This window comes from Micromys minutus (genome assembly GCF_963924665.1).
Source record: "Micromys minutus genome assembly, chromosome: 10".
Taxonomy (NCBI): Eukaryota; Metazoa; Chordata; class Mammalia; order Rodentia; family Muridae; genus Micromys; species Micromys minutus.
Window position 1 is genome coordinate 34,604,342 of NC_137979.1, and position 17,821 is coordinate 34,622,162.

Genomic DNA, 17,821 nt, shown 5'->3' on the forward strand with positions numbered 1-17,821 from the left:
CTCTCTATTTTAGCCCTTTCCTGCCCTTGCCTCCTACAGTCAATAGAAGTCAGTAGACTGACAACCAAAAGAAAAGTAAACCATGTATAACCAGATACCCTACTATTTTCTCATATTGCTTCTTAAGTACATGTGAGGATAGAAGTTCTATTGACTCTCTGCCTTGTTTTTATTTGAGACAGTATCTCTCACTGGAACTTACAGCTTCAGCTAGAGTGGCTGGTCTGTGAACCCTTAGATTCACCTGTCTCCATTTCCCACCTCCCCCTGATGTTGGGGTTACAGATGCTGGGTACCACTCAGCTTTTTTATGAGCACTGGAAATCTAAACTCAAGTTCTTGTGCTTTCCCAGCAGCTAAACCATTTTCCCAGCCCCTCTTTATTGTTTTTAAAGCACACTAACTGGTGATTTTCTTCCTATTAGGAAGCCTCTTTTGAATATCTGCAAAATGAAGGGGAGCGGCTTCTCCTGGAAGCTATGGATGAATTGGAAGTTGCTTTTAATAACAATACAAATGTTCGTACTGACTGTAACCACATCTTCCTCAACTTTGTGCCCACAGTCATCATGGACCCATCAAAGGTACATTTCTCACAGTTTTCTCTGTCAATCCAACTCATTTGGGTGTGGCCCAGATGTCATTGAATTGACCTCTTAATTTTTTAAAGTCACAGGCTGTTTGTTAAGACTGTTTCATGGGACAGTCTCAGAATTTTTTTTGTCTGGTCATTAAGAATAGACGTCAAAACTGAAAGTGGTGTACTGCTTACTTGCTGGCTATTTATTTGCTGTAGTAAAAACTCTTCTGTTGATAATAGTTTTATATTTGCTGTGGTAGAAGTCCTATTTTATATGGTCCCCTAGAATTTCTCATCTGGAGTAATTCATTTTACTATTATTAGACATTGTGTCTAAATTATTGCCTTTATGAGTGAACTTGCTTAGATGCAGCACTGTCCTAAACTGTTTACCCTATTTCCCCACAGTGAGAGAATTCAGCTGTAAGGAATTCCACATGATGTATCTGCTTTTATCCCTGAGGCTCTGTTCTAAACTATGTATTTAAAGGAAGAACTAAGATGGTTCCAAACCTAGCTTTTGTCCTAGGTGGAATAGGGAAGGGCAAGTGGCTCTGTTCCTGATCTTTCTGCCTTTTCCTGTGTTACAGTGCATTTGTATAGGACTGTCAGTATATACGTTTCTTTCACATCCTTTGTAGACATGAACTCTTGTTTCTTCTTAAAACACTGTATCTCAGAATTCCTTGTGTAGCAAGCAGCTTCTGGTCCTCCTCCCTTCACCTCCCAAGTGCTGGGTTATAAAGTACTGGTGTTCAAACCCAGGACTCTATGTATGATTCTTAATTCCTCTGCTATCTGAACTGTATCTCCAGTTCTGATTTTGCCTGTTGAAGTTAGTGTCCAAGGCCTAAGAAAGTTTTCTCCTTTTTTTCTTTAAAAACCCAGGCTAATAATGGGATAATTGTATCTGACTGAAAAGCTATTCTTTGAGTTTCAATTCTCATCATCAGATATAGCAGAATTTCACTTCAGCACTAATAAAGCTAGGCGTTTTAGAGCATGACTAGGACAGTATATATTTTTAGATTGGCCTTTTCTTTGTGAATATTTTTTAAACATCAGCCCCTCTGCCTCTTCTCTGAGTATTCATACTCTGCCTTGCTAATCACATGTCTTTTATTTCCTATACACACAGTTTGTTAGCTTTTATCCCCTGGAGAAAATAGTTAGCACACACAGTGTGGGAAAAGGGAAGCTAACTACTTGAAACCTATCCTAAGTTCAAATTCTATGGAACAAAAACAAAATTCATGCAGAGTAATACCTACTACTGAAAGCCATACTTGGGGCATATAAAGTAACTTTAGTGTTTGTAAGAAGCTGAGATAGCTCTGAGAAAGACACTTCCGAATGACCTGGATACTTGCAGTCCCATAGGGAACAATTAAATCTTTAGCATGTTAAGAACAAAACCACTTATGCATTTATCTCCTTGGTAAAACTTAGTTCTCTCCTTGGAACCACATGGGTTCCAAGGATCAAATGAAAGTTCTCAGACTTAGTGTCAAGTGTCTATCCACTACACTATTGTATTAACTTACAAAGTCACTTCCAAGAATATCCATTTAAAGTAAGTCCTCTAGCTCTGTGGAGTACCAAACTGTCTCAATACCAAGTTTCAGAAAAAAGAGGGAACATCTCATCTCTATAAATACCAGTAGGACTTGGCAGTGACCAAATTCTAAAGATCTAATGTTTAGAGGGAATGTTTTGGTACAACCTACAAATTGCCTTTCTTTAATTTGTGCAATTTACTAAGAGACATACATTATCAAGTTTAATAAAATTTTGTGGAAAAAAGCTCATGGTGGTAATTGCTGTGTTGATTTAAGGTCGGGGAAGTGCAATGAAACATAGTTACCATGCATAGAAATGCTACTTAATAGCTATTTAACCAGGGGTTTTATTCCTATTTGGGGCTTTCTCTTAAATCCCCTGGCTTTTAATTTTAGATATTGCAGATCATTGATATAGAGTATGAATATAATTAGGAAAGGGGAAGGAGTTGTACAGATTTGGAGGCTGTGATTCACAGAAAACCACTCAAATTCCAAACCAGCATGAAATTGTTTCTGACTTGTTCCAAGCAATAGTAGGAATAGGAGTGTCCTAGTTTCTTTCTGCTGCTGTGATGGAAAACAAACAAGAAAAACTACAACCAAAAGCAATGTAGAGAAGGAAATTATTTTAGCTTCCATTTCCAGATTACAGTCCGTCATTGAAGACTTTCAGAACAAGAACTCAGGTAGGAACCTACACACACCGTGGAGGAAGGCTGCTTACTGGCTTGCCTACCAGCTCAAACTCAGCTTTATTATACAGCTTAGATCTACCCACTTAGGGATAGTGCTGCCAACAGTAACCTGCTCTTCTTACATCTGTCAAGAATGTGTAACCAAGGTAATTCTTTAGCTGAGGTTTCCTTCTTCCCAGGTGACTCTAGGTTGTGTCAAATTGACCATAAAAACTAAAAAGGACAGGGAAAATAGATGATATGAGTTCTTTTTATGAAGTCTAACTGTGGTCATGTCTCCATAAACCATAAGTATTATTCCAATAGTCTTCTTCAAAGATGTGCAAACTTAAAACAACTTTTAGTTACAAAGTATTTCAGATTTACACTTGGTATTGTATCTGTGTCAGATTGAAGAATCTGTGCGGAGCATGGTGATGCGCTATGGAAGTCGGCTATGGAAATTGCGGGTCCTCCAGGCAGAACTGAAAATCAACATTCGCCTGACACCAACTGGAAAAGCAATTCCCATTCGTCTCTTCCTAACAAACGAGTCTGGCTACTACTTGGACATCAGCCTATATAAGGAAGTGACTGACTCCAGGACAGCACAGGTATAGTAGTCAAGCAGGCTCGTCCAAGGTTTGGTTTGGTCCAACACATGAAACCTAACCTTTTGTTGGATACTGATGAGTGCTAACAGGGCAGGTGATCCAACTGCACAGGCAGTGTGCAATTCAGATGGTTTCTTGTTTCCAGGGGCTCTTGTGCTACTTAGTAATCTAGACTGCCTGGTCCCATTTCTTCTTCCTGTTCTCAGAACAGTTGACCCTTCACTGGCAGATAAGGAAAAGAGACTTGCTGGGATTTATCTATAACTCCTGTCTTTAAAAGGGAAAATGTCAGTGTAGTACTGCATCAGGAACAGGGCCAAGCAGTGGCTTCTTCATGCTTGTACACTGCTTATTCCAGTCGGGTATTTTCACTTTCCTTCATTGACCCGAGAGCTCTATGTCTCTGCGTGAGTAAAGTGGCAGACTGTAACCGATTTTCTGGGGGTTGGAGGATGCGGGAATGCTGAATGAAGAATGAATCACCCTGTTCTATGGTAATAGCATTCTTTTTATAATTTGCTCACTGTATATGTTTCTAGACATTTGGATCATTTTCTATGATATTGGCACATCTTCAGAGGTAGTGTGTTATATTGGGGCTTCAATGGGCACTTGGAAAGTATACTTCTGCAGAAGGGTGGATTTGAACTAGGGTTTTGGACTGCTTTATGTATTTGGTTCTGGGAAGAGATTTTGTGGCTTTTGCTTTAATTTATGGCTGCTTAAATTCAGGAATGGAGGTAGAAAAAGACATTTTTGCCTGTGGTTTTTTTTTTTTTAATCCTTGTTTAGGCAGTTTTCTTAGTGATCTTTCATTTTGTTCTGTGGTTCTCAGTTAGATGACCAGAGAACTCTTATTATTTAAGAAGCCAGCAGTTAGAACAGTGTGCAGGGGGAGAGAAAAAGGGCTCCATAGGTTGTGCTGCACGTGATGTTTTTCAGGACAACCTTAAGGACATTTTCAGTCAAGGCTCTCTATGGCTAGGGATGCTTTTAATTAACTTCTACAATGGCTTCAAGGCAGGCCTATTCTTCTGTAAAATAAGAGGGCCACTTGAGATTTTAATGTTTTTGATAAATGTTTTTTCTTCATAATTTTTTTCCTTTTTTTTTTATTAGAAAGCTCTTAGATTTCCCTATGCTGGTTGGTGGTGACACTGGCACATGAAACACACAGGTGCCTTCAGCAGAGATTTAGTATTGTGCCTGGTACAAAATAAATACTTAATAGGCGTCTGCAAGAGTGAATATGCTACCCTCAACCTGAAGGGGAGCAGCATGTCCAAAAAGCCCTAGAGGAAGCCGAGCCTTACTTCAGCACAGAAGCCAGGTTGTAAGCAGTGGTGGAAGTGGGAACTGACCACAGAGCAGCCCCAACCACTTCCGTGTGCTCATCTCTGGACTTCATTTCCTTTGTTTGGTGAACGATAGGAAACTGAGATAATATAGGACAATGTTCGTTTGTTTATTTAATATTTACTGATACTTATACTCTGGTAGGAACTATGGATACAAAGCAGGTCCTCAAGAAATGTATTAAAACAGAGGAAAAAAATAGATGAGTAACTGATGTTTGTATGATATGATAAGAGCCATTATAAAGAAAATACATACAAGTTTTAAGGATGCCCACTGTGTAGGTCCGAGATGGTTCGCTAAGAGAAGTCCGGCAGCAGCCATCAGTAGGTGGTATAAATAAAGACTGTGCATGTTTTCAAACTTGTAAAAAACGTGTCCTCCACCAACTAATTACCGTAGGAGAACACGGAACTAACGTGGATAGCTGGTCACTCAGGGTTTCAATTAGGATCTGTTGCTACCAGCAACAGCCTCTTGCCCTACTACATTATTTGTTCTGCTGGTAAGAAGAAAAGTTAACTGACTTGAGTTTCATGTTTATTATACAGTCTTTGTCCTTTAGGCTGTAATGAACAATGTCAGTCAGTCCTAAGTAGGCAGGAGAGGTTTGGGTTAATCTGTTCTTTAGTGAGTTGATTTCCAGTGAGGAAAATAGAATAGTCACTTTTAATGAGTGTACAGTGATAAGGAGTTTATATGGTTTACATGGACCATAATGAACTTATTTGTTGTATTTTTTTAAGTCTGACAGTTGTTTATGTTTGTGAGAGTGTCATCACAGTTATGACTGAGAATTTCTTGCCACCCACAAGTGAAAGGCAGAGCCCCAATCCTAGACTCAGGCAGCCATTGATCTGCTCTCTGTTGCTGCAGACTAGTTTTGCCTGTCCTATAGATGCATGTGAATGAAATCAGACTCTTCATACTATTTTGTATCCTGCTTGTTTAATGTTTTGCAGGTTAATCTGTTGCATAGACTGTGAGCATGCTCCTTTTTATTGATGGCAGTATTCCATTTTGTAGATTTACCAGAGTATTTATATCTGTTCAACTATTGGAGTTTTATTTTCAATTTTGGGTCGTTGGGAATAAATCTTTAATGTGCATTTATTTGCAAACCTGTTTTGTTATGTTTGAGACACAGTCTCACTATGTGGCTCAGGCTGTCCTAGAACTTACTATGTAGACCAGGCTTGCTTTGAACTCACAGAGAGCCTCCTGCCTTTGCCTCCCAAGTGCTAGGATTAAAAATGTGCACCACCATGCCCAATTATTTGCAAATCTTCATGTAGATAATTTTTTTTCGGAGTAAATACATAGGAGTCTAGTTGCTTGTTCGTAGCAACTATATTTTTAACATTATAAGAGACTAACAAGCCACTAAGTGCTTCCCATCTTAAGTATCAGCAACAATATAACCAGACAGCTTTCTTCAGTTCTGTTTCTTACTGCAGAGTTAGGTTGCTTTATTCTGTCACCCAACTTCATCCCAGAGCTTGGGAAAATTGAGTTTCAAATCCTGTAATACAGTCCCCAAACCTTGCTGCTTTTAATTTTTAATTTTGTGTGCATGTGTGTTTGTGTAGGTGTGTGTAGGTTAGATAAGAACAGCTTACAGGAATCAGGTCTTTCAAACCCAGGTATTGAACTCAGGTTGTCAGGTTAGGTAGCAGGTATCTCTATTGGCTGAGCTGTCCCACAGACTTGAGCCTGCCATTTCATTCCTCTTTCTTACCCTGATCCAGTTTTTTTCATACTGTATTCTTGTTCAAAACACTTGGAATCCATTTAAAGTATGACTAATTCTTTTATTTCCAAGATGTTGGTGCTGCTATTTCTCACATAGTAACTTTGCCCTTTAGTCTTATAGAAGAGGGCTTGGGCTTTGACTAAGGGGCATCTAAACAGCCTATGATTTGTATGCCCAGAATCACACCTGACTGACAAGTCATCAGAGCACTAGTATTTCTCTGAGATGTGATACTAACGATTCACTTAGCTGAACAACCTTCGGACTTAAGACAGTACTTAGTTCTGTTCTATGCATATATATCAAATTCATGAATCTTGTGCTTATATTTTAGGTCCAAACAGATATGTGAAAAGAAAAAAATACACACACACACACACACACACACACACCCCTTTTCATCCCAATCTCCATTTGTATTCAGAGTGTTGGAATCTATATTTTATGTGCTCATACATAAAGTGCCTAGTTTAGTGTTATACAACCTCTGAGCACTCAATAAATATTAATTGAATTGAAATAATGGCATCCCTTATAAATATTCATGAGCAAATAAAACTAGCTAAATATATGGAGTATGAAGTACTCTTCTAGAAATATTTGAGTTAAAAATGATTAAAAACTGGTGTGGTAGTTTTATTTTGTGACAATCTAGCAATTGTAGGAATTCACTATAGACAGTACACTAGAGAGAAGTATATATAGTTTAATATGTAATTCAGTAAAATATAGTGATTTTTATCATAGGCTCTGTCATATGAGCTAACAAGAATTAGCTAGGTGGATGGATGAAATTTACCTCTGGTAGAAATAGTTGAAGCTTTTGTGTGACTAATAATACTTACAAAACACCTTCTTATGGAGGGGACTAATGCATGATCAAGTGGTAGAGCCTTGATCTAGCCCAAGCATAAGAATCATCTCTAGTGCACAGCTGTTTCTTGACTTAAATACTAGAGCTCTTCTGTCTAGTTAGCTGACATCATTTCTTGGTATCTGAGATTCAAGTCACGTTAGAAGACAAGTGCTACCACTCTGTCTCAGATGTAAAATTTACACTGGATTTTGTTGTTGATTTCAATGAATCCCAAACTAAGCTCACCCTAGTACATATGGCTAGTTACATATCACTGTTTTAAAATCAGTTAGCCAGCGGAAAAAAGACAGCACCAAATACTCAGTGTCATGAGGCAAGTCTCCACTATTTAGCATTTCTCTCACCTACAACTATTTTGCAAGGAAACATTTGTGGAAAACCATGCTGTAGGCAGGTATTTCATTTTCTGTCTCTCAATTGTCTGTGCATTATGTTTTTCACCCCACAGATCATGTTTCAAGCATATGGAGACAAGCAGGGACCACTGCATGGAATGTTAATCAATACTCCATATGTGACCAAAGACCTTCTTCAATCAAAGAGGTTTCAGGCACAGTCCTTAGGAACAACATATATATACGATATCCCAGAGATGTTTCGGCAGGTAAAGGTGTCTGATGGGTGGGAGTTCTGAGGAAACAAACTTTCCCTGAATCTTCATTAGGTACAGCTTTGCCTTGAGAAGGGCATTCACAAGGACAGGAAATATCTTTACCCTACTCTAATTTCTATCTCTTTGATGATTTTAGTGACTTTCTAACTCAAATGTTGAATGTATGTCTATGAATTAATAGGTGAAATGGTGAGAAGAGAAATCTCAAGTAGAGGAGAGTAAGCCAATACCATGTGTTAAGGCTTACAAGGAACTGTGAGAGGAGTCACTTGTGAATTACGTCTGTGATCAAATTACAGATAGTAAAAAAGAGGAGTAGAATTCAGGTTTTCATATTCCTGTTTTCCAGAATGGATCCTTAGCCTAAGCTAATACGAAAGTCAATGTAGGTAGCATAGACAAATGGATATAGCAAAATATATAGTTTAAAGTATAACTTCTTTTTTAGGTTTGTTATAGTTGAATTAAAACTAACATAAGAAAAGTATGACATTATGAAGCTTTCCCTTATATGAAAATAAACTCCTCTAACCCTCTCCTATGCTGCAGATGAGAAGTGGGGGGTAATCACAAGCAAGATATAACAAATAAAGAATAGCACATCGAAGAATACTGGGTTTCTTTTTTCAAATATCTTTGTAGAATTTTGGAGTCTTTTAGTATTAGCACATTTGAATCTTAATGTTATTTATCTGTGGGCTGTTTAGTAGTCTGTGGATTCTGCAGATTCAGAGAAACAAGTTACCTTTATGTAACCATTTATTTATACCTTTGTATGCAGTGCTATATTCCTTTAATTGACAAGGGACACACCTATGAGATATTTGGGCTTTAGACATTTAAGACAAAGGACAGAGCTGAGGTTTTATTTACATAGGAAGTAGGACGGGATTGTGGATGCCTGTATAAATGCAGAGGTGTGCGTGTATTTGCAACTTCATTATTAGTTATTGTTATTCTCAAATCTCTCATTAGCTTTGTTTGGTTTTGCTTTTGGAGACTCATTGTAGCCTTGGCTGGCCCAGAACTGGCTATTTAGTATGTAGACCAGGATAGTCTGGAACTCACAGAAATGAGCCTGCCTCAACCTCCCGAGTGCTGAGGCAGAGATTAAAGATATGAGACACCATAGCTGTTGTTGCTATTCGAGTGTTTTCTTTTACTCTCCCTGCAGTGGTGTTAGAGTTTTGTATGTGTTAATGCTCTACTGCCTTTTCAGACTCATCCAGTAATTTGACTTTGTTGGATAAGTACCTGACTTTTGACCTACTTAAAAATGTTCTAAAAATGGTCCCCAGTGTATGTTTGCTGAGAGTGAAAGCTGGAATGTTTAGTCCAAGGCTTATATTCTCCCTAGAGCTCTTGGAAAAAAAAGCAGAGTCACAGGGTCTGAGTTTGACAGTGATTTTTATCCGTGTTGAAATGTTAATTGTCACTGATAAGTCAAACTTCTTTCTTCCATTAGTCACTCATCAAACTCTGGGAGTCCATGTCCACTCAAGCATTTCTTCCTTCGCCCCCTTTGCCTTCCGACATACTGACGTATACTGAACTGGTGTTGGATGATCAAGGCCAGCTGGTCCACATGAACAGACTTCCAGGAGGAAATGAGGCAAGTAGATAAGCCCTTGTCCCGTTCCAGGTCTGCGTCCACTAGTCCCAGCCTTCCAGGAGAGCGGTCATTGCACGACAGGAGCTAGGACTCAGTGGGCGCCCTAGGATGGTATGTGGGTACATTTCCTCAGTGAGACAACGGCCAAATCAAGAAATTACTATGAAACTTTTACATATGCTACTTGTGCTTTTTGAAAAGGGGTATTTCTGCTGGGCATACATACTTTAAAGATGAAAGGTCAAATGTTTGGGATTTGCCTCCAAATAGAAGTGAAGGTAAGAATGTAAGTGGACCAAGATTGTGAGTTCATAATTGAAGATACATGAGAATAGATTATTTTCCTTTTTTTACAAAAGTTTGGAATTTTGAGATCTTTATGTCTTTTTTTTATACTTGAGTTACTGGATTTGGTGATATTGTAAGCATGGTAAAGAAGTTCTTCCTAAAGGGCTCAGTCAGAGGCTATGGTTTAAAAGAAAGAAAGCACCAAGCCTGCTTGCTCATTTGTATTTGAGGCAAGGTCTGATTCACTACATTTGCCTGGGTGGCCTTAACTCACACATAGACCAGGCTGGATTTAAACTCTGCCTGCCTTCTGAGTGCTGTGGTTAGAGATATGTGCCACCAAACCTGCCTGATTTTGATAGTTATTAAAAACTTAAAGTTAGGTAGACAGGGAAAGATTCTGTACTGACTTGGAAGGAAAAATAATATGTTCAAAATGTATTTAAATTTAAAAAATAAATAATAACAATAAATTATTAGCCATTAAAAAATAAAAAATTTGTAGCCATGTGTTGTGTCATACACCAGTGTTTGGAGACTGAGACAGGAAAATTAGTTCAAAGTTAACATGGGCTTTCTCATCTCCATGTACTAAGAGTCATAAGAGTTTGATTATGCTTCTAATGTACAATTATAGTGATGACAAAAATATTAGCACACCTAAAACTACAGATGCTTTTTATTGAAGATTCAGACAATTCCTGGCTAAACTTATTCCTTAAAATAATCCTTATCTGGGTGTTTACTATAAGCAAGCTGACTGATCACTGGAGATATTATGTGAATTTTTTCCATTGTGTTCAGTATCAGTATCTTATTTTTTGGTTCTTTGGAAATAGAGTCTCTCTGTAGCCCTGGCTGTCCTGGAGCTCACTTTGTAGAGTACACTGGCCTTGAACTCTATCTCTGCTGTGATTAAAGGCCTGTGCCACCAAGCCCAGTTTCTGTATCCTTTTCTAAACTCTTTGTTTTGTGTATAAAGTTTATGGCTTTTCAGCACCACAGTATAGGTAGCAAGAGGAGGTGATTTAGTTCTAGGATGGAGACAAGCACTAGACCAGGGGAGGCTTAGGGTAGCAGGAGATCTTCCGATCTGGTGCCTCAACAAATGGCAAGAGGATGAGGTGGGAATGGCAGCTGCTGCTAAGAGAAATGCACAGGCATCGGCACACAAAGTTGGAGCAGAGCTTGGTATTGTCTGCATGGCTTCTGCTCACAAGCCCCTCAGCAGGAAAGAAACGCTTCGTTGTGTTAGTCTGCAATTTTGATTCATTGAATAGCTATTGAGGAATAGAAAGTGCTCTTGTGAACATGAGGCTGGGAGTAAAACAGTTTTAACTAATGTAATTAAAACACAAAATGAGATTTTTTTTTAAAGCCATGTGAAATGCTAGCTGCAGTGCTGTGTGAAACCTCTTGCCATGATCTTTCTCCTGCTTTCTCTCTGTTCTCATTCTGTGTTTGAGCGAACGGAGACTGGGGGAATAGTGAAGTCCCAGAGGGACAGAGCTCTGTTCTTGCTGAAATTACAAGCACAGAGCTGCCTGGGCATGAACATGTAGTGTTTACTCTGCCAGTATGAATACAAATAGTCTTATTATACGGAACTCTGTACCCAAAGACCACACACACACACACACACACACACACACACACACACACACACACACACGAACAAAAAAAATTAAGGTTTTTTTAACCCCTTTAAGTCCTGACAACCCTTTGGATAAAAGGAGTGGCTCCTGCAGTGTGCAGTGAGCAGTGGTGACCATGGGCTCTCCTTCGCCCAGGAGCTTTGAAATCAGAATGCTGACAGCAGTTGTGAGGATAGCCACTGCTCCGTATCACCTTTCCCGTTATTCTATCTCCTTTTCTTAGTCACATGTTTTTTTTTTTCTCTTTTCCTTCTTCTTAGATGACTGCCTAGGGTTGAGCCTGTGTGTTAGCTCGCTGTTTCTGAGCCTGAGAGTTCAGAAAGGGTGAGGCTCATGTTCTTTTTGTGAACGGTCAATAACTGATGCCCAGGGTGGCTGGTGAGGTCGGTGACCTCAGCTAGATTATAGGACACAGCATGACAGGAATGAAGTTAAGGTAGCTTGGACATACAATGGAGTGTCCTCTGAGACCAGTCTAACGATGGAGTTTCAGCATTTGACTCTGAGCGACAGCTGCATGTAAGAGATGGTGTGTCACTAGGATCTATTTCCTCATGCTGAGGCCACTTTTATCAGGGAACAGTGACTTTCTACTCTGCAGTTTAATTTTCTGTGGCCAAAGAGACAAGTTCGTCATGAGCCTAGCACTCTACATATTACCTGAAGAATGATAGGAGAGAACAAAGAGTGCTCCTTCTGATGGGATTTGGAGCAAATCTGTCCTTTGCCAAAGAGAATGGGCATCAGAACAGAGCCATGAGGAATAGTTTAAAAAACAGATAAAATATTGATCTGTTAATGTTGTGAAAGCCAAGGCTCAAAGTAAATGCGTTGATGATATGTAGACATTAGATCATTATAATGTAATGTTCTCCAGAATGGCGGCTTTACCAGGTCATCATTGTCAGTGATAGTGAATTACCTTGAAGTATTGATATTTCTGGGTTTAAAAGCCAGTACACGAATCTAAGGATTGAAGGTAAAACAAGAGATTTCCTGCAAAGTTTTCCATGAATTGAGGCGCTTCTCCCTACAGCCAGAGGCAGAAAGTGTGCACTTACTAAACTATTCTTACCTGGTTGGCCAGCCTGTCTTCCCCTCTTTCTTCCTAGGATAGTAAATAGGTGAAAGGTGATAGGACCAGAACTTGGACCAATTCAGTTCTATTTAGTTTTAGGTAACCTGTTTGCTGCTTGAGAAAGATATTGGTTATTTTAGCAGAGATGTGACCTGTGTTTTGAACACTTGTGCCTGTGCTAAGAGCACAAGAAAGAAATAGCTTTTCTGGCCCTGTGTTACCTTACTCCTTCCTATTTTTCTACTATCCCTTCCCCCATCAAGAAAAATGTAACTAAAAATACCACCTAATTCCTGATGAGAAGTGCAGGATACTTTCTCTCATTGTGAGATTTGAATGGCATTGCATTTAATATGGATTTAGAGTAGGAACGTGCATGACATGGACCAAATCTGTGAACTACATTACTTGCAAATAGCTCTAAAGATGAGTTGCCTGGGTTTTCTTAATAGTTTCAAGTGAAGATGAAAATTGAGGAAAATGTGATTGCAACAGAGACTAAACTGATTTCCTTTCTAGCTGTCCCAATGCTGCAGTGATGAGCACTGTATGTAAATACACAGCTAGATGAATGTACGCTGTGGAGCCACAGAGAGATGCAGCTATCCATCCAGCCTGCTTTACAGTTTGCTAACCTATTTTGATCATTTGGTGGAAGCTGTAATTGCAGGTGGGAACATTTTGAGTAACACTTCCTAATGCAGCACAGCTTTCTGCACTAAACCCAGTTATTAAACAGCTCAGGCTAATATCAAGTCAACAGCTACAGTGGACTTGACAGAGAACAACTCAACTTTGCCTTCTAGGAAAAAGAAAATCCTGGCTTTCATGTGTTACATTCGTGTGTGTGTGTGTGTGTGTGTGTGTGTGTGTGTGTGTGTTTTGTTTTTTTTGAGACAAGGTTTCTCTGTGTGGCTTTGCCTGTCTTGGAACTCGATGTGTAGGCCACATTGGCCTGGAACTCATTGAGATTCACCTGCCTCTGCCTCCTAAGTGCTAGGATTAAAAACCTGAGCCACTACTACCACCCAGCTGTCACATTCTTAATTGTTCTGAAATAAATCCGATGGCATTTTATTTGTTTATTTATTACAGTTACTTACACTCAATCCGAAATCTGTACTGATGAAAATGTAGTCAGGAGGCAACTCCTGTAGTAACTTTAGTGCTGGTGGAGACCATATCCCTAGAACCTGGGTTTTTTACATTCTTTCACATCGCTCTTAATATGATAAAAAACTGGAAAGGAGGAAACACGATGCTTAGAAGTAGTTGTCACAATGAAGTGTAGTATATGGAACCCAGAACAGGAGTGATAATGAGAGACTGCAACCCCAGCATGGCCTAACAATCTTTTCTTCAGCTTTGTTGTTGTTCTGGGAGAAAAATATATTGCACATCTACCACATCTCAGTAGTCCCCTCTGCATACGCCTGCAATCTAGGGACCCGAGTGGCTCCAAGGCTTTGTGTTTCAGATGGGCACTAGGTGTCAGGGTTTTTCCTCTTCTTCCCTTTAATAGAAAGACAGGCTTTGTAAATTTCCCTGCCTGGTGAGGCAAACCCACTTGTTTCCTTCATTCCTTTTTATTTTTTACTTCGTTGTTGTTGTTTGCATGGTATGTTTTTTTCTAATGTTGAATTTCCTGTTGACATTTTATCTCTGGTTAAATATGTGTTGAACCTACCTCCTAATCTGGCACGTCGCTTTTTTAAAAAAGAATGCTCAAATTGGAAATAAATCAGTATAAACCAAAATGTAAAGACTAGCAGCTATCATGGTTGATATGTTTACTTTGTGTTTTTGCTTTATGTTCTCGGGGTAAAACGGTGGGGATAATGAATATTAGGAATTCAGCTTTGAAACTACTTAGCATACTTATATCAGTATTTAAGTATCATTAATTGTTTATAGTGTGCTATCATCCTACTTATTTAGTGTGTGTGTATGTATGTGTGTGAGAGAGAGACAGACAGGGATTGTATGTGTGTTTATGTGTCCTATGTATATTGTATGTGGCATCAAATACCAGCTTGTAGGAATCCATTCTCTCCTTCAACCATGTGGGTTCCAGGTCTCGAGCTCAGATTAGCCATTTTTGTGGCAAGTGCCTTTACCTACCGAGCCTCTTGACCAGCCCCCCCCCCTTTTTTTTAATTATAAAGTACCTTAGACTATATAGAAAAATATTTTTTAAATGATTTAATAAAAACTCCATTAACTACAAACCACTAAGATGCTACTGTTGTGACTGTACTTCTCACTTTGAGACTATATATTTCTTTGAAAGTTTTAATTTGAATATTAAAAAAAGAAGAATGTTTTCTTGCATTTTGGAGGTAGAGGCAGGCAGATCTGAGTTTGAGGCCAACCTGGTCCACATAGTGAGTTCTTTGACAGCCAGGACTATGTAGAAAGACTATCTCAAGAAAGAGAGGGGTTGGGGGAGCAGAAAGAGAGAAGAGAAGAATGTAGTAATAGGAAAAAGGTCGAGGAGCCAGAATCAGCCTAAAATTGTAGATGAAATTCATCAGTAGCTATGTTCTAGATGCTCTGAGGCCAGACCCTTTCCATACTTAACAAAGAAATGGTTGTTGTGATGCTTCATTTCATTGTCAACCTAACTGGCACTGTAATCAAGGAAACACACTTCTTTCTCAGAGTAACATCTCAGGTGTTTACAGAGAAATTTATCTCCTGAATAAAGTCCCTTCCCTGAATGTGGTCACCCATTTCCCATGGAATAGGAACTTAATCGAAGTTCTCTGCTTCCCGGCCACAGACATGGTTGTTACCAACCACATGCCTGCGTCCAGGTCTTCCCATCATGATAAAGTGTATTCTCTCACCAACCCAAACGAAAATAAACTCCCCTTAAGTTTGCCTTAGCTGGGTATTTGGACACAGTGGTGAGAAAAGGAACTAATACAACTCAGCTTACCATGGACTCAAATTCTCATGGAACCCATTACTGTCTAAAAGGGCCTGGAGAGTGTGTGGCTTTAAGCTTGTTGGCTTAAAGACAAAAATGATTGCTTGTTTCTCCCAAACATGGGACCCAATTTTTCTTTCTAATTTAACACTATGTTTTTATATATTATTTTTTAACTCAACCTCAAATTAGCTTCAAGATTGTGAAGCTAGTCTGGATAAATTTTATTGTGTTTTCTTTAAATCTTTTGAAATTACTTTGCCTTTTAAAATGGTGAATAGTAAGTCAGTGGTGTCTTGTTAGGTATGTATTAGAAAAGCATTTGACTTGTACTGGCCTGAAGTTGAGCTCTGAAAGAGCCCCTAAAGAAGCAGAGGACCAGGGCTGGAGAGATGGCTCAGCTGTTAGAGGCAAACTCACAACCAGAAATATAAGAAAAGCAGAGGACCATGAACTCTGAGCTTATTGAGAAATCAAAACCACCAATCTATGCCTGAAGGAAGGAGAAAATCTTTAGGTAAACTTGAAATCTTCAGCAGAAGGGAGTCTCACTAGGTGTACACAAATACTCATAATTTGTATTTAAGTACAAAACTATTTTCTGTGAAGGGCTTTAAGAGGAGGAAGAAGAAAACACTGACTCCTTCCAAAGATAGCACATGAAGCTCAGTGATAAAGTGCTTGTCTAACATGGCCAAAGCTGTGGGTTCAATCCCAGCCTCAGGGCCGTGCAAGATAGAAAATCTAAATATAGAAAAACATAATATGTAGTATTTTAAAACATTATTCTTTTTTTTATCTCTAGTCTAAGTGAGCATATTTGGCTCTACACCTTTGTCTAAAATGATCTTCTATCCCTTCAATTAGAAAATGTTTGAGGCTAATTTTAAAAAATAAGTCTGTCCAAATGGAATTACTTCCAATGAATTTCTAATATTGTTCTTTTGAGTGCATATGCTTTTCTTAGAATTTCTTCCAGATGTCTTTTGTCAGTATTGGAGATTTCACATCAGGTTGTTTAGTTGGTTTTGACTGACTGTTAACAAATTAAAGTTCAGTGAATTTAATTAACTGAAAGTCCTAAAGTTCTTATCTCTAGTACATAACTTTTCCTCGATCTGTCAGATTTCAGTACTAGAGATGGCCCTCAGAAGAATATTCTTGCCAACTGTTTTTATATATCCTAAGGTTTAAGATTTTCCTGGGGGCTGCAGGGATAGCATAGTGCCCTGTGTCAAGCTACAGATCCATCAATAGATGACTCCCCAAAATGAGGCGTGGTTCACCAGAGATGAACATCTTGTTTATGTGGTTAACAGGCAATGCTTCCAGAACTACAGTAGCCTACTTAGTGAACTTTTGTATCAGTTAACCCTGTGCTGCATTTCTCAAATACTACTGTATGTATGTATTCCATTGTGTGTTTAAAAAATTAAATTTCTGAGTATAGACATGTAAAATTACCATGGTTTGTGTATGTAAATATCACAAGGAGAAATTATTCCCTAGTACAACACTATTATTGTAGTCTTTGGTTATATTTTCATATGGTTGAAATTTTTCATATGAAAATGATACCTCCATGTCGACTTTTTGTTCATGTATTTTAAAATTAGATAAGCACAAAAATAAGTTTTCAATTGTCAAGAAAGTTGTCTTGAGCTCATGCGATTGTTTGACATTAGCACTGATACATGATATTCTGGCAGATCCTATAGCAAGGAATGGCGCTGACTATTTTCAGTATAGTTTCACAAACAGGACAAATTAAATCAAATATTTAAGTCACACATTGCCTTGTGACTTAAAAATACACCTTTAAAAATATTTTCTTGTATTTTGTTATATTTTTATTATGGCAATTGCTTTTGCTAGTTTCTAATTAAAAGTACAGCTTTAATTTGCTATATTTATATTTAAAAGGGCAAAAGGTAACATTTTGATGTAAGCTCCTAAAAAGAAGCTCATGTTCAAGTTCATTCTCTCTGAGTCTTGTTCTTTTCATTATTGTGATTCAATGCCATTTCAGCTGTGACAGTCTAGGGTTCTTTGTGTTCTCTCCAGAGCCTTGCAAGTTGTTGTCTTTCAGGCTTTAGCAGAATTAGAACAAGGGCGATTGTAGGCTTTGACATGGAAAATGAGCAAACATATCCTCAGCCACTGGCCAGCCTGTGCCAAGTGTTGTTACAGCCGGGCTTAAAGTGTGGAGAGAAGAAAGGCACCTGTG

The 17,821-nt window shown here is 38.6% G+C and overlaps 1 protein-coding gene across 5 annotated transcripts in view; it reads left to right on the forward strand.

Annotated features, from left to right (window-relative positions):
- Positions 1-17,821, forward strand: part of ACACA (acetyl-CoA carboxylase alpha) — a 202,888-nt gene that overhangs the window by 116,908 nt on the left and 68,159 nt on the right. For all 5 annotated transcript variants that reach the window (XM_080923502.1, XM_080923501.1, XM_080923500.1 and 2 more), the window contains 4 exons: positions 426-584; positions 3,227-3,430; positions 7,865-8,020; positions 9,495-9,641. In XM_080923502.1, the coding sequence (XP_080779628.1) occupies positions 426-584; positions 3,227-3,430; positions 7,865-8,020; positions 9,495-9,641 (666 nt within the window). The remainder of the gene's footprint in view (positions 1-425; positions 585-3,226; positions 3,431-7,864; positions 8,021-9,494; positions 9,642-17,821) is intronic.